At 37.8% G+C, this 26,615-nt stretch overlaps 1 protein-coding gene across 9 annotated transcripts in view; it reads right to left on the minus strand.

The window, feature by feature from the left end:
* Window positions 1-26,615, minus strand: part of SPAG9 (sperm associated antigen 9) — a 61,618-nt gene that overhangs the window by 10,647 nt on the left and 24,356 nt on the right. For 2 of the 9 annotated variants that reach the window (XM_030961792.1, XM_030961789.1), the window contains exons 4-24: window positions 23,572-23,666; window positions 18,867-19,020; window positions 14,590-14,800; window positions 14,001-14,100; window positions 13,317-13,438; window positions 10,716-10,730; window positions 10,160-10,217; window positions 9,476-9,628; window positions 9,336-9,387; window positions 8,787-8,917; window positions 7,598-7,654; window positions 6,573-6,746; window positions 5,786-5,915; window positions 5,454-5,546; window positions 5,001-5,168; window positions 4,146-4,317; window positions 2,837-3,064; window positions 1,954-2,149; window positions 1,414-1,536; window positions 790-870; window positions 244-311 (exon numbers count right to left, since the gene is read on the minus strand). In XM_030961792.1, the coding sequence (XP_030817652.1) occupies window positions 244-311; window positions 790-870; window positions 1,414-1,536; window positions 1,954-2,149; window positions 2,837-3,064; window positions 4,146-4,317; window positions 5,001-5,168; window positions 5,454-5,546; window positions 5,786-5,915; window positions 6,573-6,746; window positions 7,598-7,654; window positions 8,787-8,917; window positions 9,336-9,387; window positions 9,476-9,628; window positions 10,160-10,217; window positions 10,716-10,730; window positions 13,317-13,438; window positions 14,001-14,100; window positions 14,590-14,800; window positions 18,867-19,020; window positions 23,572-23,666 (2,581 nt within the window). Of the gene's footprint in view, window positions 1-243; window positions 312-789; window positions 871-1,413; window positions 1,537-1,953; window positions 2,150-2,836; window positions 3,065-4,145; window positions 4,318-5,000; window positions 5,169-5,453; window positions 5,547-5,785; window positions 5,916-6,572; window positions 6,747-7,597; window positions 7,655-8,786; window positions 8,918-9,335; window positions 9,388-9,475; window positions 9,629-10,159; window positions 10,218-10,715; window positions 10,731-13,316; window positions 13,439-14,000; window positions 14,101-14,589; window positions 14,801-18,866; window positions 19,021-22,755; window positions 23,069-23,571; window positions 23,667-26,615 lie in introns of those variants that run through there. The other 7 variants (XM_030961793.1, XM_030961791.1, XM_030961790.1 and 4 more) reach the window with 6 other exon arrangements.

A 26,615-nucleotide genomic window follows, 5' to 3' on the forward strand; every position in this document is an offset into this window, starting at 1 on the left:
TTCCCTATGTAGCAAATCTATCCCATTCTCCATTTCAGAGTAAGAAAATACTCCATAAATGCACCACAAGAGTGCAAAACGAGAACTTGAATCTGCAACTGAAATAACAAGAAATATTTCTCATAACAATCCATAAAAAGGTCAATGGGGAATACCTTATCAAAACACTACTTGTAAATCGCACATTTCTTTCCTAACTACTGTTGAAAATTCCCTGGTTCCCAGATGCAACAGAATCCTTACCAACTCCCCGGTGAAAGATTGCAAGCGTCCCATCTGCCAGTGCAACCAAGACTATTCCTTTGACATGTCTGAGGAAAAAGGAGGCACAACAACACAGTCTGTTAGACTGCTCTGCTCAGAAGGCAAGTTTAAAACTAGGTATAAACATTTCATATTTCAACATATTTTTTACAGTCATTTTTTATTAGCCCCAGTGTTTTGATTTCTACAATATAGCTCAAGAGAAGGGATGTAACAAGGAATCAAAATCCAGTTCAGTGAGATTGAAATATATCTGGTTACAATGCCTGAAGAAAACAGCAAAAATAGCAACCTATAACTGTTTTGCATAGCTACAGCTCATCCTTTGGGCTATGTATTTCCAACAGGTACAAGATTCCTTTTATTTTCCTTACTCCCTAGAAGGTTTCCATTGTCCCTCAAAAAGCATGCAGGCAGTTATGGCAACTGACATTCCCAATATCTGAGGAGGAAATAAAAAATTACTTTGGAAAGTATTTTAACAGAAATTCATTATGATTTACATGACATTCTTTTAGGACTTACACAATACTGAGAATAGAATCTTTAAGTTTAATGGCATGAACACATTTCCTCCACTGGGCCACTGATGAATGAACATACAGGCTGCAAAGACAAATCAGGAGGGATTAAAAGCACTACCAGACAAAAACAACCACAAGCAAAACCCTTATAAACTGAAATCCACAATCAAAGGGAAAACAAGTTTTCATCTTCCACCGGAAATTATGTGTACACTGAAAGGAAGAACTACATGAGCAGCAGAATGGCTTTTTCAAAGGTCTAAAGCATTACAAACTCCCTTGCAGACCCATCTGCAGTAAAAATTACAATACATTTTTCTAGCATACTAAAATATTGAAAATTATGTAATTAACAGACCATAACAATTTCTTTGAATACAAAAAAATCCCAGAACTTCTCTGCAGATAAAGTGTTATCTAACAAAAAGGGACTTGCTAATCACCTACAATACTTCCTTTGAATTCTGTAATGCCTAAAAACTGCAGCAAAGCATTCAAGGTTTTGGCTCTCTTGAGATCATCCTGTCTTAATCTTGACTTGAGACTGTTATCAGGCCTGTAGGCACAAGAAGCAAGTTGAAAGTAATGATTATAAATAAATATAACAAGATTAGGACTTCCTTACCATCCATTCTGTGCTCCAAGCCACATGGTTGGTAAAAGGCTACTCATTTTCTGTGCTTCTTCTCTCACTAGATCTTGCTCACTTGGGAGAACTGCAACATCCTTATATAACTGTGACTCAGTACTAGAAAAAAACACCAGTTAAAATACATTTAATAAACTGCACAGATTACTCAGGCTATAAGCCAGGTGTTTACTTCATAATTGAGAGTTCCTATACTGCCTTTTGAAGTACATGAGATATTTAAAATACAGTAACCACACATGAAAGTACATGTACCTCAATAAGCATGAATTTCTTCAAGTGGCCATTTACTTTTACAGGGAAAACTAGGTTCTATTCAAACCTGTCAGTGTTATTACCTCTGGGGAATGGCAGAAGAGAGTCACAAAGCACAGTCTTGTACCAAGACTACTTATATGAACTTCAACACACTTAAAAAGGAAAAAGAGTAGTCATTTTGTCTCCATGCTATGTGCCTACAAACATCACACTTTTAAAAAATACATTTTAAGAGGTATGAGGCCTGAGACTAGGTACTTAGGCTGATACACTGGAGATGCCTCTGTTGTATGCTGCACTCCCAAGGGATCTGTAAAGACATGCTCTGTGTAGACTCCAGTTTGTGCAATATCAGCTGTGTCTTCTCCTGTCCCTGCATTGACTTCTGTTGCTTCTGTTGCCTCCTCTGCTGTTGGAATGTTCTCATCTACTGAATTATTTTCAGCTGCAATATCTATGAAACAAACAAATTTGAAAAAGAACTGCAATAGAATCTGCTGCTGTTTAAAACAGCCACAACTTGATACTTAAAACTGAAGTGAATAGCTGTCACAGCCAGACAGTTACAATTTCCACATCAGAATCAAAAAACATCACATCAGAAATGCCCAAATTTTAGCAGGTGGCACTGTATAAACAAATGCCAAATGCACTTTTAAGTATCAGCCTGATGGCTCAGACTGGACATTAAATTATTAACTAGGACAGCAGTAAACAAGGCCAACCACCACATATCCATTGACAATCATATTACCACATAGCTCTGCAGGCCATACGACAAAAAAAAAAAGTATGAATGCCTACAAAATAATCACTTATACTTAAATCTCTATTAAGACTTGACAAAATCCAAGGTATTCATTTTAGTCACTCTCTGGTAAGATCTGCATTTCAAATACTACATTAAAATCTCTCTCTAGAGCAGGCACAAGAATTCTCACAAAAGTACCTACAAGAAGCAGCTGCCAATTCCCATTTCATGTCACCTCCACCACTTTCTCAGCTACAATTTACAGATTCACAGCAAATTTATGTTATCACAGCTTACACACTGTTAACGTCAGTAGTTGCACCACTTATTTCCAGCTGCATCTCAAGGTGTTTGGCCAGCCCTGATACACCTGTAGTGTTTATCACATACCTGACTGTTTCTCTGCCACAGGTGAGGCTCCATTGGCGTCATGGGCACCAGGAGTCCCTGTGAGACCCTCAGCAGTGCAGCCCACCACAGTGATTCCCCCCAGCAGGCTGTCAGTCTCAGCAGAGCTGTTGCTGGTCATACTGCCACACAGGGAGGATTTGTCCACTTGGCTGGAATCTGCTTCCTGGGACCCTTCTTCTCCTGCAGGGTAGTCTGTTTCTCTTGCCCCTGAAAGAGATTAAACTCAGAATAACATAATATCCTGAGCTGGAAGGGACCCACAAAGATCCAGTCCAACTCCTGGCCCTGCACAGATACCCAGCAATCCCACCCTTTGTCTCAGAGCATTATCCAAATGCTCCTGGAGCTCTGGCAGCCTTGGTGCCATGACCACTGCTCTGGGGAGCCCTTTCAGTGCCCCACCACCCCCTCAGGAATCTTTTCCTGATATACAGCCTAAACCTCCCCTGGCACAACTTCAGGCCATTCCCTTGGACCCTGTCACTGGGTGTTTTTCATAGGGATAAAGCCAAATCACTTCTCTATCTAATAACTAAGCTTCAAACTCAATGAGCTCTCCAGAGATTAAACATGCAGACAGCCCCTATCTACAAGGTTAGTTTCACATAATCAGCAAATGTGGAAGATGCTGTCACAAAGCTCACAAAACAAAAGCAAGATCGACATATGCTGCATTACAATGTCATTCACTCTATTTCAATCTGCAGCTTTCCAAATAGTTTATTTCAATTTTAATTATATCTTCCTTTAAAATCAGATTTCATAACAGTGCAGGTACACAAGGGCACCTATCTATATCTTTATGAAGAATTTAGGTGCAATAGAGCTTTGGTTCTGGAAGAAAAACTGTTTTTCTCATGTCCAATTCTCTTATACTTTCAAGACTTAAATTACACTCAAATGCAAAAAGGATTCCCTCTGCAGGGAGCTTGCTTATCTTCAAAAGGCTGAAGAAGTCAAAAAAACAACAAACATTCTTCTTTTTGTGATGTTCACAATTCCATGAAATATCAACACCGTTGCAGTTTACAGTACATCAAACAAAACAGTTCCCCTTGGCTGCTGACATCTCTCTGATTTTCGGTAAATGCAAATCAACAGCCAACTAACAGTGAAACAGTAGGGTAGAAATGCAATAGTTTAATGTACAACTAACCACTTTCGTATTGCTCTGTTACAGTAACTTTTCATCATACTAAGTAACAAATCTGTGGGTTTTCATTGCATATGAAAAACTGAATAGGAATCAGTTAAAAAAAGCAGGAGCTGAATCAGCCCAAGCATTTACCTGGCACACTGGCAATACAAAGCACGTGAGAATTGCAAACAATGAAACTGTCCAGAATATTCCCTGGTTGGTTTGCATCAATAATGATAACTTTTGTAGCAGAATGTGTGCTAGTACAGATCCAAACTAGACTGGATAATTCTTCCTGGTGTTTCAGTTCCTTCTGCTGATCCTGAAGGAGAACAAAGGCAGAAATTAACAACAGAAAGGGGGACAAGAATAGAATTACTACATTTGATCTTTTATGGTTTTACATTTTCACCTACAGCAATACACATAAATATGTGGGAAGTTAAGTATCTTCAATGCCATTGCAAAACTACACATAGTTACTTGTTCTTTATGTAAATGAAGTAAGTATAAAGCTCCCTCATATTTCATACTTCTATTAAAAATATATAAAATACTATAATTACACTGCATAATTATACAGTTAGACCAGTATAAAATAAAAACATTATTGACATGCTAACTGCCATACTCAGTAGCACCACAGGTTAATGTGATATCCCAAAACGCTTGAAAATTTAGACTGTTTTTATGCCCTTCATATGAATTCTATTCATGGCAATTAGAACATAAACAGGTCTGACACCAATGGTGTAGCACTGGTATAAGCAGTACATAATTTTGATGTAAAATTTATTTGCTCCTGAGATTTACCAGCAAGGGAAGATTCAAAAGTATTTAACAGTTGGATTCGATAACCCAAACATCCTGGGCTAATGACTAACCAAGAAAACTCTATTTGTTACCAATGAACCTGATTAGAAAATACTTTAGTACTCTACAGTTACACAGTAAAGGTGTATATAACTATATAATTTATAAAATGTGCCTTGGCAGTGACCTCACCTTGAGCTCTTGATCGAGTTTATCTAAGCTACTCTGGGATCCTGTTTGCTGCTTGTTGCCATCTGCATCCACACCAGTCACATCATTGTAGAACACACTGGCACCAACCACAGATCCTCCATCTCGTGTCTTCCCTCCTGACAGGTTCACCCCTACAGCACACCACAGCTTGGGAGAAAAAGAAATGTTTCACTTGAATCTCATACTAAAAAAAAGAGAGAGAGACAAGCATTGTTAAATATGCTAAGTGATATAAACATTATTATATATCCGGAGTCCATTTTAAGTTATTAATTACAATTAAAGTCATATACATTTTACTGAGACATAAATTCTTCTTCACTATGTTTAAAAAAAACCAACTTATTTGAAAAAGAATGTAATTGAGTCCAAAACAAAAATATTTAAGCTATAGTTTGCCCAAGTCTCTTATCATCACTGGAAACATCCTACCTTCATAGAGGTATCCTTCTCATCCAAAGGTCTCAGGTAAACAGGTACAGGCAAGTTCTTCATCTTATTTTCACCCTGTCCACCATTTGCCACCTAGGTAAAAAAACAAACAAAAAATTTTACCTTTAAAAGAGGTTTACAATCTTTGGAACCAGTTGCTCAGAATTTATCAGACACAATTAAGAGTTTCGCATTGTTGTCTCCTTTACAAAGATTCTTTACTGCTAAGTTCAACAAAAAAAAGCTAGAATCAAACACAAGCTGTGAAATCACACCCTCTTCAAACGTGACAAAACATGAAGCTGTTACCATTACGCTTGAAAACATCATACCTGTTTGTATTTCTGAGGTAGACTCCAGCCAAAAGCCTGCACTCTGCCATCCTCCTTCTGGACATGAGCTTTCACCTGGCGGTACTGCTCCCTCTTCTGCTCCCGGCGTGAGGCTAAACTGGCTTCAGTTCTGGGCAAGAATCAGGATTGAGGAACTTCTTACTTATGTTCTTTAGAATCTCTTGTGCAATGGGAATTGCTGTTAAACTCAATAACCAAGATCACTGTGGAAGCACTGGGTTACCAAGGATATCCCTAGGTTTTTTTCACCTATCAAGACACCTGGTTTCCTGTGGGCTATTTTTAAGGGATTGGGGGAAACCAGGCAAAACCAGAAAGTCTATTGCCAGCATCCTTAAAAAAATTAACTTGGGTTGTGTAGCTCTACTAGGAGCTTTAAAAGTTGTAACTCACAAGGACATGTTGCCAAAACAAAGAACAGGAGAAAAAAATAATTACAGATTCTTGTTAGCCTGACTCTTAAGTGAACCTTAAGTACCTGTACAGTTATTGCTCAGCTACATTTTCATATAAAAGCGTACCAAGTGTTGCCTCCTGTGCCTAAATGCACTTTCTTGAAAGACAGTGGTATTTACCAAGTAGAATATTTCAGCCAGGTGCTCCAAGTATTCACCCACTGCTGCACATTTCACTCTGCACTATCTTGATGCCTTATGAATCAACACTCACTTCAGGAGATTCACTTAGCAGCATGCTAGTAATCTCAGAGAACTAAAAGAGTAAACACTTTATAGAGCATATCTACTTTAAAACCAAAATGTCTTACTCTTCACTGAGGAATTCAAAGGCTTTAGATTTGTCACTGGGTAATTGAGATAAGGTGCTGCTTCTTTTCTTGACTGATGGAGTAATGTGCGAGGTTGGAGCATTATATTTAACATTGACAGGAGGTTCTGGTTTCTTTGCTGTATTGCTGGATGAACTGAAGAGCCTGCTAAAACTAGAAGAAGAGAAAAAGACAAGAGTCAAGATTTGTCAAATACATCCAAATTTGACTATGCAGGCAAAACACAGCATATGCCAGCCTGTTCAAGACAGTTATAAGGTAAGAAACTGGAGCCCAACACACTCAGCAACACTCTCAATGCACAAAACTCATGTCCATAAGAAAAATTTTTAAAGGATTATTATCCCATTTATCAAATTCAATGGGAACTTCATCTTTAATTAACATCTACAGGGAACCAACAAAATTAGGATGTGAACATCACACCTGGAAGACAGTTCTATGAAGGACATTAGTTCATGCAGACAGCATTCTAAAAAACCCACTATTTTCAATGCAACAAGATAAAACAGTTTTCTGCAAGTCGCAACATCAAAAGGATTATTTGACAAACATCTTGTTGAGAAAAATACTGGTTTAGATTTTAAGAGCTTGAAGTCAGAAAGGAGAATGTAACTCTCGGTAAGCTGTACTTCACAGAGGGAAAAGAAGCTGAAATAAATGCAACCCACATATGCTATTCAGGTTTCTACTTTTCATCATAAAAATGAATGTGGAAAAAATGCTCAGAACAAGAATCCTGGTGCATATTCACCTAGGAAAAACATTCCAGCACTTTGGTATTTAACTTCACAAAGTGCACAGCCACTCACTACACACTGCAGCTTACAATACATTTTGTCTTCCAGAGCAGTCTTACCGAGTTGGCATGCTGGGCAACAAGAGGAGAAATGTTAAGATATCTTCATCTGCCAAAAAATAATTAGCTAACATACGCAAATGTGCCAGCTAATTGGTTAGGGTCTTTATTTATTTTTGCCAGTAAGTTGTGCTTCTATACATACAATTGCCAAATGCTTGATCTTTTCTTCTCTTGCATGGCTGGATTTTCTCTGGATGCTCTACAAGAAATTAATTCCAAGTTTACTAAGTTAGCAACAATTTAAAAAGGAAAAGGAATGGAACAGTGTGAAATTCTTATTTTTTAAAAAAAGGTAGCATCTTGAAAATAATAAACCCTTTTTTTCACACTACTGCTTCTTTACTGATCAGAGCACAATACCGAAATTCCCACTACAGGAAATAACGTTACATAATAAACTTCATTCACATTTCTTTGCATCTCAAACAAACTGGCAACTTTTCAGACAGAAGAGACAAATCTGCATAACACTTTGTAATCAAAAAAGCTTGAAGAAAGCAGCAAACCATTCAAAATTATTCTGCTCCCTATTTAATGTTTTAACCATTGTTTTTTGTTTTAAAGTCTATTAATCTTCAATACATCAGTAAATAATTGCTAAAGTGTTCCCACAGCCATAGATTAGAGATAGGAGAGGATTTCTACAGCAGATAATAGCTACAGAAGAACAAGCCATGGCTGTTGGAAATGCACATTTTTACTCCTAAAGGGTCACAGGCATGAGGACAATGGGAACAATTACATGTCACTGCTGTCAATGGCCAGCAGGCAGCATCACAGCCTCTGGTACCTGTGGTCAGGGACAAGGATGAGTTGGTCTGAGGCAGAAAACTTATGTTTTCAAACCATACCTTCCAAACAACTGAATATTCAGGATGCAAATGAGACCAAATCACCATCTTTATTGTTTATATTTAACATGCCTTGCACAGCTTTAAACTGTTTTATCCTGAACAACCCAAGTCTTTCCAAAGGAATTATGCTCAGTCTGAAGACATTATCCCTATTTTGACAGCACAAGGCATGTGTACACACAGAGTAATTTTTAATGCCCACCACATTCATGTTATTTACAAATACCAACTTTCTTAACTGTTCCAGAACAAGCATCCCTTGAAAAAATGTGTGTATTTCACATCATATGAAGTAACATATCTTCACTGAGGTCCCACCAAGAACTATTCTGACAAACTATATGCCCTTAACTTAAAAACAATGACCCTCATGGGCATGAGGAAAACAAGCAGAAGGCAATGAACCTGCTGACCAGATCACCCAGCATCTAAAAATCACAAGGAGCTCTGTCAAAGATTCTATAAGAGCCTTTTCACCTTATCATCTCAGTCCATCGGACAGCCTCCTGCAGCTCCATCAGCCTCTCCTTGTACTGGTTCCTCTCCATCAGCACTCGGGCCATTTCCACACGTGTGAAGCGTTTCCGCTGTGCCGTGGGGACATCGCTCTGGGCACACAAGTTAATAAACATGGCAGGGACAAAGGTGCACCATGGGGCCCTGCAGAGCCACCCTCTGCCTCTTGATAACAGCCAGGCTAGGGCACAATTCCAGATTAAATATAGTTTGGGGCTTTGGAAATCTGGGTTTTACCTTTCTCTCCTCCCATCCTTTGAATGCAATATAATGTGAATGAAAACAGGTCTTCAAAAAAAGTGTGTGCTAACAGTGGGCAGAGAGGAAAGCAAGACAACTAATCACTGTCAATTTAAGTTTACTTGTGCTCTTTAGATCTTCTGTCATTTCTATACAGGAAGGAACTTTACCACTACTTGTTAAGCAGTAAGTTTTAGTAGCACTCACTAAACACACAGACTTCTAATGTCCCATTGACATATGCACACAAAACCACACATATACACCTACATCATCATCCTCTTTAGCCTTCTGTCTTGCTTCTTCTGCTTCTGCACGAGCTCTAAATAGAAAATAAAAAACAGCTGCAATAAATATCACAGTAGGGGTTTTTCTTCTTTTCTTTTTTTACACCATGGAATTAATCTTACTTTCTCAGCTCTTCTTCCAGTTCTTTATTCTTCTCTTCAAGCTTTTGCTTTGCTTGTTTTATAGCCTCTAATTCACCTTGTAGTACATCCTTTTCACAGGTCAGTTCATCCACCTTTGCTATTAAATCATTCTTCACTACATTCAGTGCATTTCTACACAAACATTGGAAACATATGGTTATAAGGATGGCCATGGTCTCGCAGTTCAGCTTCAGCCTGGTTTTATTTTTAAAGATCTACACATTTCTTACACAGAGCTGCTGTAAAAAGATACAGCTTTCTTAGAGGTCAAATCATCTCCTCCCAAATCTCCAACATTCAAACACATTCACATTCTCTCTGTTAGAAAAAAGTACTGATAAATAGTTTGATTTTCCCTCAACAGTGCTCCAGTGGATTTGCCTCTGCACTTAAAGCTGTGTTTCTGACAGGGAGTTGATCTCATCAGGACACAGCACTGCATTTCTTGGAGTCTTACAAGGATAAAAGCAGATTTTTCCTCTTAGATCCTTAATTTCTAGAAGACCAACTCAGACAAATGCACCTACAAATTCAAAATACTCACACCCCCATTACTCTGAGAACTGAGAGCACATTTGTATAGTTTCAATTCTGTATCAGGATATTGAAGATATAATGAAATAACAGAAACTCAGTATTTTTTACATAAACATTCTCACTTACTTTGTCTCCAGCAGCTGAGTGTTTTCCAAAATAAGGTTTTCAACCTCACGCCCCATTCCTTTCCAAAGGAAACAAACACATTAAATTAGCAAATAAAATGGATGTTTTTACAAAACTTATGTTTTGCCATTGTCTAAAGTCAAATGAATTTTACGTATGACAAACTTGTCAGAAGAACTGTGAGCTATCTGAAGTTTCAGGTTCAACCTACCTTCTACAATTAGCCTTCCCTCCCACCTTCTCCCAGCCTGACTTCAATTAAAAAAAGCCCAAAGACATCCCGACCTAAGCACAGGCCAGTGCTGCTACTCTGTATATTTAGAAGATGTTACAGTACCAAGTCAAAAAGCAAACACAGCATATGTTGCAGAAGTATTAGACCACAAAATGTTCAGTTTAAAATGCTCAACTGTGTTTTACACCATTATCATTATTGCTTTTTGATCTCTTATAAACTGTTATATACCAAAGTGTATCATTATAGACAAAAAACATGCTGAATAAAGTTCAGATTGTGAAAGCCCTGCAGATTTCCCCAGAGCAAATGATACCTTACCAAAGAAATTATGGTCTTTAAAGCCCATGCATTCCATGTAGAGCAAAAACAAGAACAAGAAACATTTCATGTGAGGTGTAGTATGATTGAGGAGAAATAAAATATTAAGACTTAGGAAGTAAGAGGCAATTAAAACAAAGCCACCACCAAAAATCTGAAGTGGGATGTAATGCGATTAGAAGCAGGATTTATACAGAAGACTGATGTGGAAGGATTTAAGTTTGTCACAACCATTTCCATTGGTTAAACCTCTTATAAGAATCAGTAACTCAATAGTGTCTCTCATTTTCTGTGAAATAATTTAGAAGCACAGTCCTTGGAAGAAATTCTAAGCCATTCAGAAGTTCCCAATTAATACGCTCTTCTGGAGAAAAGTGAACATAACTTTTCAACATAACTACTAACATAACTACTTCAGTATAACTTATATTTCTGGAAATTAATTTCTCACCCTATTTTTTGCATACCTAATATAATTTTCAGAATTTAAAAAAGGTAGTTCCAGGAGAGAATAATTCTTTTGCATCTTGCACAGCAAAATAATTATGACACAGATAACAGCAGAAATTATGTTAATTCAAGATTAACATAATGAAGGAAAAAGGTATCTTAATGGTGGAGACTTTTTAAAATACTTTAGAAACACAATCTTCTAAAGCAACTTTGGCGGCAGAAGACTTTAAAGATATTTGGATAAAGAAGAAAAGGTATCTATAAATAGACATGCAAGTCAAAGTTCTCTCTTTTGACATTTCCCTCTCTGGGTTTTGGATTAAAAGTAAATGATATTTACTCAAGTAACTTAGATCAACCATGGTTAATTTAACAATATCTGGAGAAATCCCCTATACTACAGCCATCAAGAGATTTTATTCAAGTTGCTCTTGCTTTTTAAACACTTTCAATATTCACAGATAAACGTATGTAGGATCACATCCAACAGGTTTCAGGATCTTTTATAATGCAAGAACAAAAACTATAAAGCCAGAGTGCAACAGCAAAAAAAAGTTACCACGCAGGGAAAAAATGCAGAGAACATATTGTATGAGAGCAGCAGCCAAGAATGCCTAACTGGAGAAGCAACAGATTTCAAAGATTTTTTGAAAAAAGAAGCATACACACCAGAATATTCCCCTGGGTATGCAGCCCAAGAGAAAACAGATTAGAGAATCCTAATTAACTATTTTTAAACAACTGTATACTGAAGTTTAATGCTCACTTAGAACAGGTCCAAATGCTTCAAACACACAGACTGTCCTGGATGCAGGTGCGGCTTTTCAGATTTTGAACTATGGTTGTTCTCAAAGCGAAATTACGACTCTAATATAAAATTTTCAGACCAACACATTCTGCATAACAAATGCAGGTATAACCCTAGGCTTAGTGCGCACACACTGGTGTTTCAGCAATAGATTTACAGAAAATGGTAATAAACTCACTGACAAACCTTAAATAAGTTATATTAAAAATTATATTATTTTTTGCCCATGAAAAACAAAGCATTAGGATCAGGATATTCTGACAATAGTTTGCTTTCTTTAATCAATTTATCACAGCTAAGGGATGGATGTTGCTCCATGTTAATACTCTCCAGTATCTGTATTTTTGCATGCAGAATGCGTGATTATTTATCTCTGTGAGAATGGAATGACATCCAAGAGCTTTAGATGGAGTATGTTGCAGTAAGGATGTGGAGAGCCTCACTGCTCAGAGTGACAACAAAGAAAAACCATCTCAGACTGGAGATAGGTTCATTACTCCTAGTGAGTAATACTTGCAGAAATGTCACCTGTTTGATATAAAATAAGTTTCTGGAGGAACACTGAACAACCAGAAATACAGATTGCACACAGGAGTTTCAACAGTCCTAACAATCTGTATTTTTGCAGGGTCAGAGGACAGAAGCAAACAAGCTGCTGATTTTCTGCACACAACTCATTTCAAAAGCACTTGAGAGTAGCATCTGCATTTTATACAATCCATAGTATCAGCTTTCATTATCTCAAAATGAGGCCTGAACAATTACATAGTAAAAATATCTTGCTATATTGTTTATAGAAAGATTATTCTTCTGATGACCTTTTTGATCTTGGTCAACTCAAATTTATTTCAATCATTTGAAGTAAGTGACTGAAATAGTCAGCATAGAAGTAACAGCAAGATGTTTAGGGGAAGGAGAAATGTGGGTTTTCCCTCCCCTATCAATTAACAGTTTGATTCTCAAATTACCACCACTTCATTTGCTGAAATTCTTTCAAATTAAAATCTTAAAGGAGATGATAAAGCCAGGCCACTACAGATCAGGCACAACCTGAATAAAACTACCTAAAACTAGTTCAAGACAAAAATCCTTCCTTGAGAAAAAAATCCTTATGTAAGAGAACATAGAGGGAGAAATGGAGAATAGTGTAGGAAGTGCCCCAAAAGATTAAGCTCCTTATACAGAGAGAAAGAAGAAATGCTTCTGGTTTTGCATTCCAATGATTACCTTAGGATGCTACTCAAACAATTTTAATGCAAATGAAATGTAACAACAAATCCAGCAAGACTAATTAAGCACTTCGTAAAAAGGAAAATTTCTGTATACAGCATCTTTCTTACCAAGTAAATCTGCACCTTCGTCCACATCTCCAATTAGGCCAGAACCAGCAGATGACAGCTCTTCAAAGAGTGACTCTGTGTTACGGTCAAATGCTTTGTTCTTGATGCCTTTGGTGGGAGTGCTGGGCAGAGAATTAAACAAGACATGAAAAAGCAGGGAAATAGCACTTCCACAATGAAGAAAAGCTTTCTCTCTATTTTTTACCAGTAGTTAATTTGTTCCCTCAAACAAACCCCACAAGCTTTCATTTGACTTAAAAGTTCTAGATTCTATTTTCAAATACTGCTTTGCCATTAAGATCTCAAAGCAGTTGCTGATACTGAGTCGGACAGCATTGTAATAAGTCAAAGCATGTCAAGTTTTGGCCTATAGAAATTGAGTTGTGTCAGGACTTACCCCAAATGCCTGAAGAATAGACAGCTCAGCTAAACTGGAAAATATTTAATAGAACAAGAATGCAAGAGAACTGAATAGTAGGAGGTCAAAATATTCCTCTGGTCAGAGAAGGGGCTCGTTTCACACAAAGCTCTTCTTACATCCTTAAGATTCACCATATAGGATAATTTTATCCTTCTCATCACAAGAATTAAACAAAGACAAGAAAAGGAAAATTCCCATATACAGCATCTTTCAATAACCTTCTAAAATTTGTCTTCTTCCTCAAATCACAATACACAACTTACCTGGAACCCTTATATCCACTGAGATCTTTATCCATATCCAGCTCTGGAGTTGACTCAATAATTGCCTGAACTTCAGATTTTTCTTCATTTTCATTTTCCCCTGGGGCAAAGCAAGTGGTACATACCCATAAACAAAATCATCATGACATATTAACTACATGTAGTAGTTCTTCATCAATCACCAACTTAGGATACATCTGTACAAAGATTTATCAAAATAATTAAATGAAAAGACCCACAGATTTTGATACTCTAGTGCAGATATTGGAATTTCTAGGTCTCTCCCAAATTTAACACAAGTCATCCAACAACACTTATTTCCTACTACTCCTGCAACTGAAACCAAGATGTCCAACACTTCACAACTCTATTTGCCTTTTCTACTGCCAAAGAAATGTCTTAAATAATTCTGATTCTGAAAAAAAAAGGACTAAAGTCACCAATAAACAACAGACTTATCTCTGACCAATATTCTGTACTGCTTAAAATATTGAGCCCATTCTCATTTGTGGCACAACAAAAGATAGTTAATAAGTGATCAAATATGAGGTCCATAGTAACCCTACATTAAGAAGTTAAAGCAGCTCACCAGTACACACATTTCTTGTCTCTTGAGCTACCTGTACTTCAATATTCTTGCTTACATCCAGCTCCTCATTTGACATCTCTGTGTCCTTTGCAAGCCCTTCAACATTTTCCTTTCGAGGAGTTTCAGCAGGCAGCACAGGAACATCTGAAGCAGCTGTGGATGCTGGCGTAGTACATTTGGAGCCTGCTTGGCTAACATCAGAGAGCTCATCCTAGAATTGCAGCATTACCAGTAAAAAATGAACATCAAGTTTTATTAGAAGAGTTGGGCATATACACTAAGGAACAGATAACAAAATCACTGTATTTTATTGAAAATTATGCAAATGAAAAGACAAATTAATAAAAATATTTTAAGCCAGTACAGTCATCTTTAGCCTATGACTGTTTCACTCTTGCTAAGACAATCACAGCTACATAAAAATACCTTTATTTTTTTATAGCAATGTTTGATCACAGCTGATAGTCTTAGTCACTACTTTTCTGTGAAGGCTTCCAGAAAACAAGAAGCATTCTCATCCTAAGGGTCCTTCTAGCTGCACAATGAACTGCCTAATTGTCCCAAAGCTGTTAGAAAATTAATGGTTCTGAATATACACAGTACCTTAAAAAGCAGCCACTGAAGAACTGATGTAAATATGGATTTAACTAATATAAAACTGTGGTAATTCATAGAATCATAATCACAGAATGGTTTGGGTTGGGAGGGACCTTAAAGATAATTTTGTTTCAACACCCTGCTGTGGGCAGGGATGCTTTCCACTAGACCAGGTTGCTCCCAGCCCTGTCCAACCTGGCCTCAAACATTTCCATATTTGCAAGCACTTCACTTAAGTTTTATGCGCTTTCCAGTCTGAACTGTGAGCACTGGCTGACAGTGGGAATGGGACCTGGAACTGCGGTAACTACTTGCCCAGTTAGATTTCAGATCAACCAAGGAACATCAGTATACAGTTCCTCCTCAGAAACTGATTCCTGGCATGACACCATGTCAAGACCCATACGTATGACATTAACTACAGACTTAATCCAGCTGCTGGACTCCAGATTGGGACCATCACCCAGACACAGCTGCATCCAGCACTGTGTGGGAGGGCAGAGTGGACTGTGTGTGACACAACCAGAGGCCACTACCTGAATATACCAACAGCCCTTTTTCAGTTTTCTCTCATCTCCTTCCTTCACATTTTACTGCCCATTCATGCCTCGACCCACATCAGATGTCTGATCTATGACTTAAGCAGCACATGACAGTGAACAACACCCCACTGCACAGAGGAAAACAAGTCTGCCTGTTTAGGCCCATAGTTTCTAGCACACACCATTAGAGGAATCTTGCTGGGGAAAATAAAGATTAACTTTCAGGCTGCTGTTTGCAAAATGGAGGCAGGATGGTAACATTTTATCAAAAGTTCTTGTAAAGTTTGTTTGGGAATCACAGGTGAAAAAAAGGCTCTTGGACAAGTCTGTGACATTTTTTAAAGAGAATGTGACTGAATTTGTCAAGAACAAAACAGGTTTAGATTTTGCAAAGGACAAATTCACTGCATGCCTTTTTGAGGAAGAAATAAAACTGAATTTAAAGGTTATTTTAAAATAACACAGAAGAGACCTGCATGTAGATGTACACTGTCTCACTTGTACTTAGCATAAGATTAGTATTAATTGTAACTTACAGATTTCTCCTTTTGGAACTTACTAAGGCAAAATTTTTATTTGTGTGGGGACAGGGAGGAAAGCAGATATTTATGTGTATCAGCATAAATGTAAATCTTGCATCTTATAGTAACATCTCCACATTGAATTTACAAATCCTAGAAACAAAAATACAGCACTCATTGCCTATCAATTACTGACAGTTCTCATTGTTTTATAGTAAATTACAGAATAATCAATTATTAATATTCGGTTTTCTGTCAAAAGTATTCAGAAATACAGACACCTCTAAAGGAATGAAAGAAAAGAAAAAAACACTGCAATTTACCCAACTGCCTTCTGAAATGTGTGAAGCTGAGGCATTAGCTAGTGGTTCATACTCGAGTGAGCAGATACAGAAGGGAGGAAGTGGTGCCCCTTACCAAGGGCAACCAGAGCTCACACAAACAAGAAATAAAACCTCAGCAGAGTTGCTGGCTCTGTTTAAACACTTCTACATCTTTGTATTCCAAGAGCATCCACTAACTGATGCAGCACAAACCAATCACTGACTTTCACACACAAAGCTCAAGGAAAATAGCTTGACAGCACAAGAAAAAACAGGGAATAGAATGGGTCTTTCCCTAAGGGAATTTCAAATCACCCCATATGTTTTATATTTCTGACTTTATTATCTATGGTATTTTTTAGCTTACTCTTGGAAACCACACAGATTAAACTATTACAAATGTTTGTTCTAGAACTAAAGAAAAGCAAAAGTAATTTAATTAAATGACACTGAATTAATCAGAATATCTCAAAGACTAAACATTTGAAATTCAGTGCTGCGCTGACTTAGCAAAATTGACTTTTTTCATCATGTTGCCAAAAGACACCTCCTGGAAAAAAAAGTTTAAAAATTCAATAAGTAAATCTGAAGGATTAACTTATCAGCAGTGCTGTGCAGGAATGAGTAGAAAAGAATGACAGGTACATAAATGTGTGTTATCTTACAATGATATCCAGCAATCTCACTATTGCACAAGCTACAGAATAACAGATTTTTTTCATCTCTGCCTATCTGCTCCCTATTTGTGATAGTTTTGGAGGAAACACTGACCATTCAGGAAAGGTTCAGGCATGAACGGAAAATAGATGCTAGAAAGCACCAGAAGCTTCTTTGTGCCTTGTACTGGATGTTAAAAATATTCAGAAGAAAAGTATTAGAGAAAAAGTTTCAAATGCTGGTTTTGACTTCAATATATCAGGTTATTCAACAGGTTCAATTCAGAAGTACTTTACATTCATAGCTAGTAAAGTAAAGATGTTGCTTTGGACTCAAGGAACTTATTCTGAATAAATAGATTTGAACAACTACAGTTTGTGCTATTTTGTGAATTCTCATTTTAGCAGTACATTATTTTTAGAAGAATTATACCAAGAAGCCTATGTTGACGATATGGATTAGCCAATTTTCTGAGGAGGAAGATGGAATCAGAAGCTTCCCTTTCTATCTCATCTTCATCTACTCTTAGTCATAACTTGTATTTATTGAACATAAGTTATATTTCAGTCAGCTTTCCTAAAATCTGCCAATTCACTAATGTTAATAGCATAAGACAAAGGGAATCAGACATATTCAAGATCCAACCTCCTGACTAGCACTCTTTTTTAAGTGAAAAATTTTTAGAAGCAAACTCACACTGTCACTTTGATATCCCTATGATTAACCACTACTTAGTCTTCCCATTATCTCCTTATGACATCCATGATAAATAAATGGATTCCTATTACCTCCAAATAGTTTTGTAGTTCTGATCAGTCAATATTCCTGTGCTAGGCAGGTATTAAGTTCACTTAAGAGGAAACTCCTCTCAGCTATATGCCTTTCCAGAAATAAGAGTACATTCCAAAAAACTTCATGAAGAAATATATACTGGGAGGAGTTACACATTCTGGAGTTCTTCACCCTGCAGATCCCCCTCCTGCTGTGCTGTGAGTGCACCCTAGACTGCCAGACTTATCACACTCCAACACCACTCCCCCATTCCTCCACTCCTGCAGATTGGTTTATTCCACCCTCTCACAGCTGGAACATAGAAAAATTGCAGGAATTATGACCAGGCTACAAGCAAGGGAAATCATGCTCACAGACTAATTTAGGAAAGTTAGGTCATTCTTAGCTCTGTGGTCTACCTGCACCATACAGCTGGTAGTAGGCAGAGGCTGCATGAAGAGCACTGCCCATGTAGTAACCAAAGCTTGCCTTCTAAAGCAGCATTAATAAAGCTAATTAGACTGTTCCCACTACCTAGTAACATATTTAGCGTGGAAAAACAAGTTGGAACCTTTGGAAAGGGTCCTTAGTCAGAAAGAAAAGACCCACTACCGAGAATAAGAGGAGAACTAATCTGTATTATCACTCATTTGGAAAATGCCCCCAACACTTTGTTTCTTGTACTAAGAAAAGTTCCCTCAAAGTTCACTGGAGTAAGCAATGCATTTGGCTTATACAGAAAAGTTTTAGGGGTCTACCTCCCCTCTTTCAATTTGGTGGCTTTTTGGTTTTTTGCATCCTCCCAAAGATCTACCATCTGTTATGGGAGTTTTTCCTGCCACACAAGGCAGCCAGGCTGCACTCACCTTGAGGCTGGTGTGGGACCGTGGCTGGCTCAGTTCGTGGAATTTCCAGTGCTCTGCTGCAGGTGTTTCTGCTACCTCCCTCTGAGCCTCGGGTGTGAGGAGAGCATCTCCTGCAGGTAATGGGAAGATGCCCAGGGATATTGGACGCTCCTTCCTGTTGGAAAGACATGCAGGGTTCATCAGCCATCTCAGATGTCCCACAGTTTATTTGCCTGCGGCCTCTGAAATCAGCAGGGAAGTGGTGAAATTCCAGGTTCAAACACCCAGACACTGCCCCATTAAATGCACAGTGCAGCACACCCAGACTGTGTCACAGCACCCAATAGTTCCTCATTTCACAATTGCCAAGTCAATTGCATGGTTTTAAATAGCAGTTATTTATTTACACTACAGCTAAATTTTTATGGAAATGAAACACCTGTTCAATAGAAGTATAAGACAAAAATGTTTCCTTACTTCAGATTCAAAATAGTTTTCAGCAGCCACTATTAAAAATACCATTTTGCAACTTTTTCTCCAAGATATAACCACATAATTTCTAAAACAGCAAACAGCTAAATCATCAACTGAAACATTTGCAAAATTGTAAACAGTAACCCTCAAGCAACTCTTCTCAAATCATTCGGTATTTTATTCCGAAGATCACAGAAATGGATTTGTGTAAGAGAAAAGAACTGGGTCAGGGAATTACCAATGTTACGACTGGCTCAGCTAAAAATTGTGTAGTTTTACCCAAGATCAGTTCCAACACTCTATTTCACTCTAAAGCTACACAAAAGCTTGTGCCAGCAAAGCAAATTATTTCATCCCAAATTTTCACTTCTTCACTCTTTCTTCTTCCCTATGGCAAATAGCATCTGGAAATTCCAAAGGTTTACGTAGTAACCCTCAAAAGAAACAAAAAAACCCCAGTCAGCAATGTGCTCAGTGAACAAAAGGATTCATTCTTCCTGCTAGCAAGAGACAAAACCATTTTGTGCAATGCCATTCATAGGATACTGAGGCCAGCCCTGAAAAGGAAAAATATCAGCCAGGCCTAGAACTGAGATAAGCAAAGTGTTTGTTCAGGCAGAACAATGTAATGCAGAAAAAAAATTACTATAATCAACGAGCACAGCTTTAAGTATAGTAGACAGAGAAGATAAAAGTGTGCACAAGTGATGGCATAGTTTTCACATTTTAGCATTATAAAAAGCCAATACACAACCACGCGTGCTTTCTTTCACAAGGCCCCTCACAGATTAAACATAACCTAGACGGAATTAGTATCTGCATACAAAATACATGCAAATATATGGCAAGGTGTGCTGAAAAGCAAAAGCTAAGCATTTTTGGACATATTTTTGATTCTGTTTATTTACTTTGAAGAAAAGTTAGTGCAGAAGGGATTTCATTTACCAATTAATCAGTAAACTCCCTTCGGTAAATTTTACATTGTCAAAATCACAAAGTTCAAACAGCAAACAATTTGAATTGGCATGAACCTTTCCAGTCCAGGTGTACAAAGATGGTCCTTGTCACAAAAACCTTTGCACCTAATTCTCACATTGGAGCTATCTTGGTCTTTCAGAAATATTATTCCAAATTAAGTCATTAATTGTGAAGTAGTTTAGCACAACAAAGCAGGCAACAAGTAAGTAAAGCAAAATCACTCTGGGTTACAAAATTCAAAACATCAGATAATGTTCCAGCATCTGCAACTGCTGTAATGAGAAATCCCACAGTGGATTCCAAGATTTCCCACTATTGTAACAGGTCCTGCTTTGCTTTCGATTTCCCACAAGTCTCAGGCATGTGGGGAACAAAAGAGAGGCCACAGAAGCTGAGATTATGTCAAAAGAGGGGCTGAGACCATTGCAGTGGATAAAAAGTGCAGTAACAAAAAGGAGGAAGAAAAGCTGCCCTTCAGTGGTTGATAGAGCTGCATTGTGAGATGCCTGGCTTAATGCAGAGGGTCCCGCACATTTCCATATTGCACATTCCACATGCCATAAAGCTGATCTGCTTTGCAATCCCCAAAAGAAAGAATATTAAATGGGTACAGTTTAAACAGTTCACACCTGGCATCACTTTATTTTCCAGATTAGTTTGAAAAAAAACTTTATAATAAACATATTTTGATGCTTTAAAACAGAGGTCAGGCTGTACAGCAAATGAAGTTTGCAAAAGAGGCTATTTTGGAAATTAAGCTTATTATGTGAGTGTCTGCATTAAAAGAAATTATCCAATTAGACTGAAGCAATTTCAATTTATTTCACTGCTTGTTGAGCAGAAAGCAAAGAACCTCTTCCGCCTCCCCAGTGCACAAAAAAAATCTGAAAATGCCACAGTGAGCAAAATGGAAACACCTATTTTAAAAGCCTAAACTAATAAGTGGTGCATTAAAACATTTGCAGGAGCCTTTAGGAACTTTTAGATGCTCAGTTCTAAAATCTGACTAGTGTTTAAAAATAGAAAAAAATTTCTACAATTACATTCCTTCATCCTGTATTTTTATCTCTTTTTTAAAATTAATTAAGACTAAGAAAGCTAATTTTAATTCATGTAATTCCTAAAGCAAATTAGAAGGGCAGGAAAAAACATAGTTTCCCCAAACCCCTCAAATCCATTAAATACTCTGGGGGAGCAAAAGCACATTAGAAAAAAAATCTATTTCTCAAACCATTTGACTCGTTTAACACTTAAAAGTAACTTGTAAGTTACTGAATATGAAGTGCTGTTTTGGTTTTGTTTGGTTTTAGAGTTGGGAAATATTTGTTCTGGGTTTGGGTTACCCCCCCCCTTTTTAAACAAACACAGCCTTACCAACTAGGTCAATCTACAGAGTTTCACTTGAAATTTCTTTTATTTCTTCATATTTAAATATTCATTCAAGTTTTTTATTGGCTACTGGTATAAATTGGTATTTTTGCCAATCTATTGATTGCATTTAATCTTTGGAACAACACTACTCTGCTCACAGACCCAAGTTAAAAGCATACCACCATACGAAATCTACATGCACCAAGTATTAAGGAGGAAGAAGTCACATTAGTGACTTCACAACATTAGTGTTCAGAGAACAGTAATTTCCAGCATCTTTCCCATTTAAAATAAAATTTACCATTAAATTTATAGCCACAGGTAAAACATGTCAAGTTTTCAGGCCAGAAAGCTGCATTTTAAAACTTTTCCAGCTGTAATTATAGTATTAAAAGATGCCAAGACTACTTTTGGCCACAATATTCTAAAGCATTTCTGTCTGCTACTGCTCCAGGCACATAGGACAAACAGAACATCACCTGGGGGAGGGTGACGGGACACACAACAGACAGCTGGCAACTTGCCATACATGTACTGAAACAGAGGAGAGGGCAACATTTGGCTGAACAATAGTGAATACACTTTAAGAGCTCTAATGCTTAAATAATGAAAGATTTTTTTTCCCCCACTAACCAATAATTAGATTTCTTAAAAATAACATAATCAATTAATTACTGTGGTTTTAACATCAATTAACTGATCTTACATAAGCCTTTTTATTAAAACAGGTGCAGTTTAATAGTACAAAGCCTTGGACTGCATACATTTATGCTGCACAAGATCAGCCAAGTACCTGACAATACACTGAACGTGAGCTTTATCCCTGGCATTAACACTGCAGCTTTTGCAGCAGCTTATATTAAACTGATGCTAAAGCTTTGCACAGAAAAGAGATACATAAACTGACCTTAAATAAAAGGCAATGATAAAAATAGATTGTATCTCCATACACAGACACATTTACAACAAAACCTGACATTTATACATAATTTACTTTTCTAATTTGTCCCTGTTTGAAAAAGCAGGAGAACAGAAAGCAGGGGAGTAGTGAGAGCACACAAAGATGGGGTTCAGTGGGTCGGAGTACCTGAGGATCCTCGGGAGGTTCTGCGTCAGAGCTGGCACCCCAGTGGAAATGGAAAAGTGCACGAGCAGCAGAACAGAGAGCGACACCAGGATGGCTGAGTTAATGACCACCGCCCCGCCAACGAAGCCAAACACAAACAGCAGCATGCAGCCCGGATTCATGGCGCTGCGCTGGCATGGTGGAATGCCGGCTCCAAGAAGGCTACGCAGGGGCCAAAGGGGGATCTTTGTAGGCAAAGTCTGTCATTCGGCCGCCACCACAAAAACAATGCCATCAGCAGCAGCAGCATTCCACTCTTCTGCAGCAGCTCCAAAGCAATGACATCACCACCCTCCTCCCCCTTGCCGCTCCTCACAGCATCAATGCAGTAGCGCAGAAGCACAACCAGCCCAAGAGTGCTTCTCCCTCCTTCCATGAAGGGTTCATAGATTCCAAAGCTCCCAAATCTGCATAATCTATTCCCAGCAAGCCCTGAGGACAAGCAGGTACCATGCCGGCACACAAAGACGCAGCTAGACCGCGGCCATGCTGGGACAGTCACTGACATTTTCCCTGCTTGCCCCAACACAAACACTCCAAAAAACTCGAATTGTTCAAGGCTAATTAATCTATGAAGTATATCTCAACGCTTAGTTGCACAACAGCAAAAGCCGCTTTCTACGGATTTCTATGCTGTTCTCTTACTGCGTTCCAATCATACAACAAATCTTTCTGATTCAGCCAAACTGTTGTTGTAGGATTAAAGAACAAAGTCTTGCAAACAGAAATGAATTGAATTTTTTTCTCATTTCAGGGTGAGAGCAATAAATAGCTTACCTAATTCTACTGTGTGTTGTCGATTCTAGCTGATCACCCCCTGTTAGCTGATGAAGTTTGGTTCTTTCCAAGTGCTCCATATAATTGTGTATCATCTGTTTAAAAGGACAGAAACAGAAATATTTAGTAACATTTACTTATACTACAACTGCATAGTTCTTGACCAATATATTCTCCCCCTGTAATGCTAAACAGTAAAAGCATTTAGAGATATTAAAGAAATAAAGAAGAAAAATTATACAGAGTGTAAAACCACAAACCAGAAGAGAAGTCCATAATAAATTAAAAATATTGGAGAACTTCCTTGTACATTCATGCACAGGAAACATCCTAAGGGTAAAGAAAGTGCATGCACTATTTCAAACATGAGTTTGGAAAAGAATTACCATGTTCAAATCTATTTTGGAGTCTGAGACCTCTATGTCCAGCAGATATTAGCATTTTTTACATGATACATATTAGGCACTATAGGCCTAATTGCAAAGTACTGTGAAGGTCAGACAATATGCCCCTCAAATATTAAAGGCTCTGAATCTACAGGCTAATAATCCGATTATTTCTGTAGGCAGAAATATGAAGTCCCCACTTTTTCTTCTAAAACACAAATAAACTTAAGCCTTCTGTATTTTCTATAAGGGAAGTTTGGTTTTAAGTTATCTAAGCTGATATCTCATTAAAAGGACAGAGTGGCTGTGGATTTTTAGCACTCAAGATGAGTTCTGCTTGCTCTTTCTCACAAGAGACAAGCACAGGCCAACACGGTATTCCTACAGTCATGACTTTTTTAATGAGCCCCAAACTCCCACGGCCAAAGGATGCTGCTCTCAGCACGTAACTGATCCAGGACATGCATAGGGAGAAGGATGAGGTATCACTGCATCATTCCAAGGGCTTCATTTGGACACACATCTTTGAACTAAAAGGTGGGAAAGCCTGAGAAGCCTATGTACAATTTGGTATTTTTAGCACTTCCAATGTTCACAGATGAATAGGACTCTAAGAACAATAAAAGAAGAAAAATCACAGGTGTACTGCAGAGGAATTTAATGTACTTTTTTTTCCTGAGACGTATTCAGGTCACATCTTAACAGTTTCCTCTAGAAAAAACAAACAAACAAACAAACAAACAAGTCTTTAAAACTGTAATTTCTTCTGCTATTCTACAAAGGGTATACAAACACTTCAGAATAGTGATATTCCAGGCATTTGTACAACCAGTTTATATAATCTTTTCTTTTGGGGGCAGCTGCACACATGAGTATGGACTCATCAGGACCTGGAAACCTACATTTATGAGTTACTCTCAAGACAGGTTTGATGTATCCAAGTTTGACCTTCAGATGCCACCAACCTCTGCTAGTTCCAGCTTCTCCTCAAATGCCATTTGCCAGTATTAGCTACATAGGAATAAATATTCTTAGTTTCAGATTTTTCTGATCAAACAAACTGGCTTAAGACATCCTGACTGATGGATATTCTACAAATCAGTAACTTACGTTAAGTGCTGGTTACATACAGATCTTGGTTTTCCCAGCATTCACCTGAACTAATAAATATAATTCAGACCAGAACAAAATATCATGCTATTTTCAGAGAAACATTATATAATATACTTGGACTGCTGTCAAAAGCTTACAACATTTATCCTCCGACAAAACACAGTGTTTCACCAGACCATCCCATTTGTTTTCTGGTTTTTAATGCTTGCTCACACAGAGACAAACAAAAGGCACAAAAGGACTGAAAGCTCCACCTTCAACCATCCACATTTGTTTTTTTCCATTTTAACCAAGCAGCCAGAACTAGGTGGTCCACTTGTTCCTTTGCATAGTTTTACACAAATTTATTGTAATGCAGATAGTTTAGGAATTTGGGGGGCAAGAGTGTCTAACTTTGAAACGCACATTAGACCATTCCATATTCTGTTCATGTATTCCCTCATCACGGGAGGAAGATGTTACTGACCTGCCTACAAAACCTCCCATTTTCAGCACACCAACTGGTTTCTCAAAGTTCAATTTTAAATAGAACAACTGTTTTGTTTTCAGCCAGTGAACAGAAGATGAGTTTCTAGTACCTCTCCAGGGAACTGCTAACACAAAAGAAAAAATAATAGGGTCAGTAAAACCCCCACAACTTTCATGTTTTGCAAAGGACATGGTTTTAGCCTACTCTCTTCACTCCTTCTCAGTCTGTTCTTTTGTTTACTGAAACATCTCATCACATTTATTATCCACAGAGGCTGGAGGGCAAGTCAATTTAAAGGACTGTTCAGTTTCTATTGTTCTGCAGCTGAAAATGAAGCTTATAATAAAGTATGCAAATCTGTAGAGCACATACTTCAGCACAATGCATATGATGAGCTATAGGAACCAAAAAATAAAATTAAAACCAGAATGTACAATGCTGCATGGCAACTGAAGATTGACAGAATCATAAGGTTCTATGTGCATGTGCTACACAGCAATTTCTCCACAGATCCAGGCTATATGTGCCTGTGGTGTCCAAAAAATCAGAACTGTGGTACCACCATGTAAAGCCCACTCTCTGCCTCAACTCAGGGTCCCAAGGATAAAAGTTCACAATACTGGAATAGTGTCCACAAGGAAAAGAGTTCCTCACCCTCCCTTCCCATGGGATGGGAAGCTCCACAGCTGGTGCTGTAGAGTCATAAGAAATGGTGTGTGAATTCCCAACTTCCACAAACCTAATTTTAAGGTTAAAGTAATAAATACTGCAGCTTCTTGAGAAGTAAGACCACTCTAACCGCTCATCTGCAATAAAACTTTGAAGACTCATTCCAAAACCACTGGGATTTGAACCAGATGATATTCAAAAATCTTTTTAATCTAATTGACCCTCAAGCCTTGGCATATCCATGAAGTGCCATTCTGATCCAAAAACCTGTAATGAATTAATGCACTAGAATTCTGAGGGCTCAAAATCTGATTAGAAGTTCTGCTGTTCTGAGATTATTCCACTGTTGAAATAAAAAGGTTTTTAATATTACTGACAATTTTAAAATAGACTTAAATGGATTGAAT

This window comes from Camarhynchus parvulus, chromosome 18, assembly GCF_901933205.1.
Source record: "Camarhynchus parvulus chromosome 18, STF_HiC, whole genome shotgun sequence".
In the NCBI taxonomy this organism is placed as follows: domain Eukaryota; kingdom Metazoa; phylum Chordata; class Aves; order Passeriformes; family Thraupidae; genus Camarhynchus; species Camarhynchus parvulus.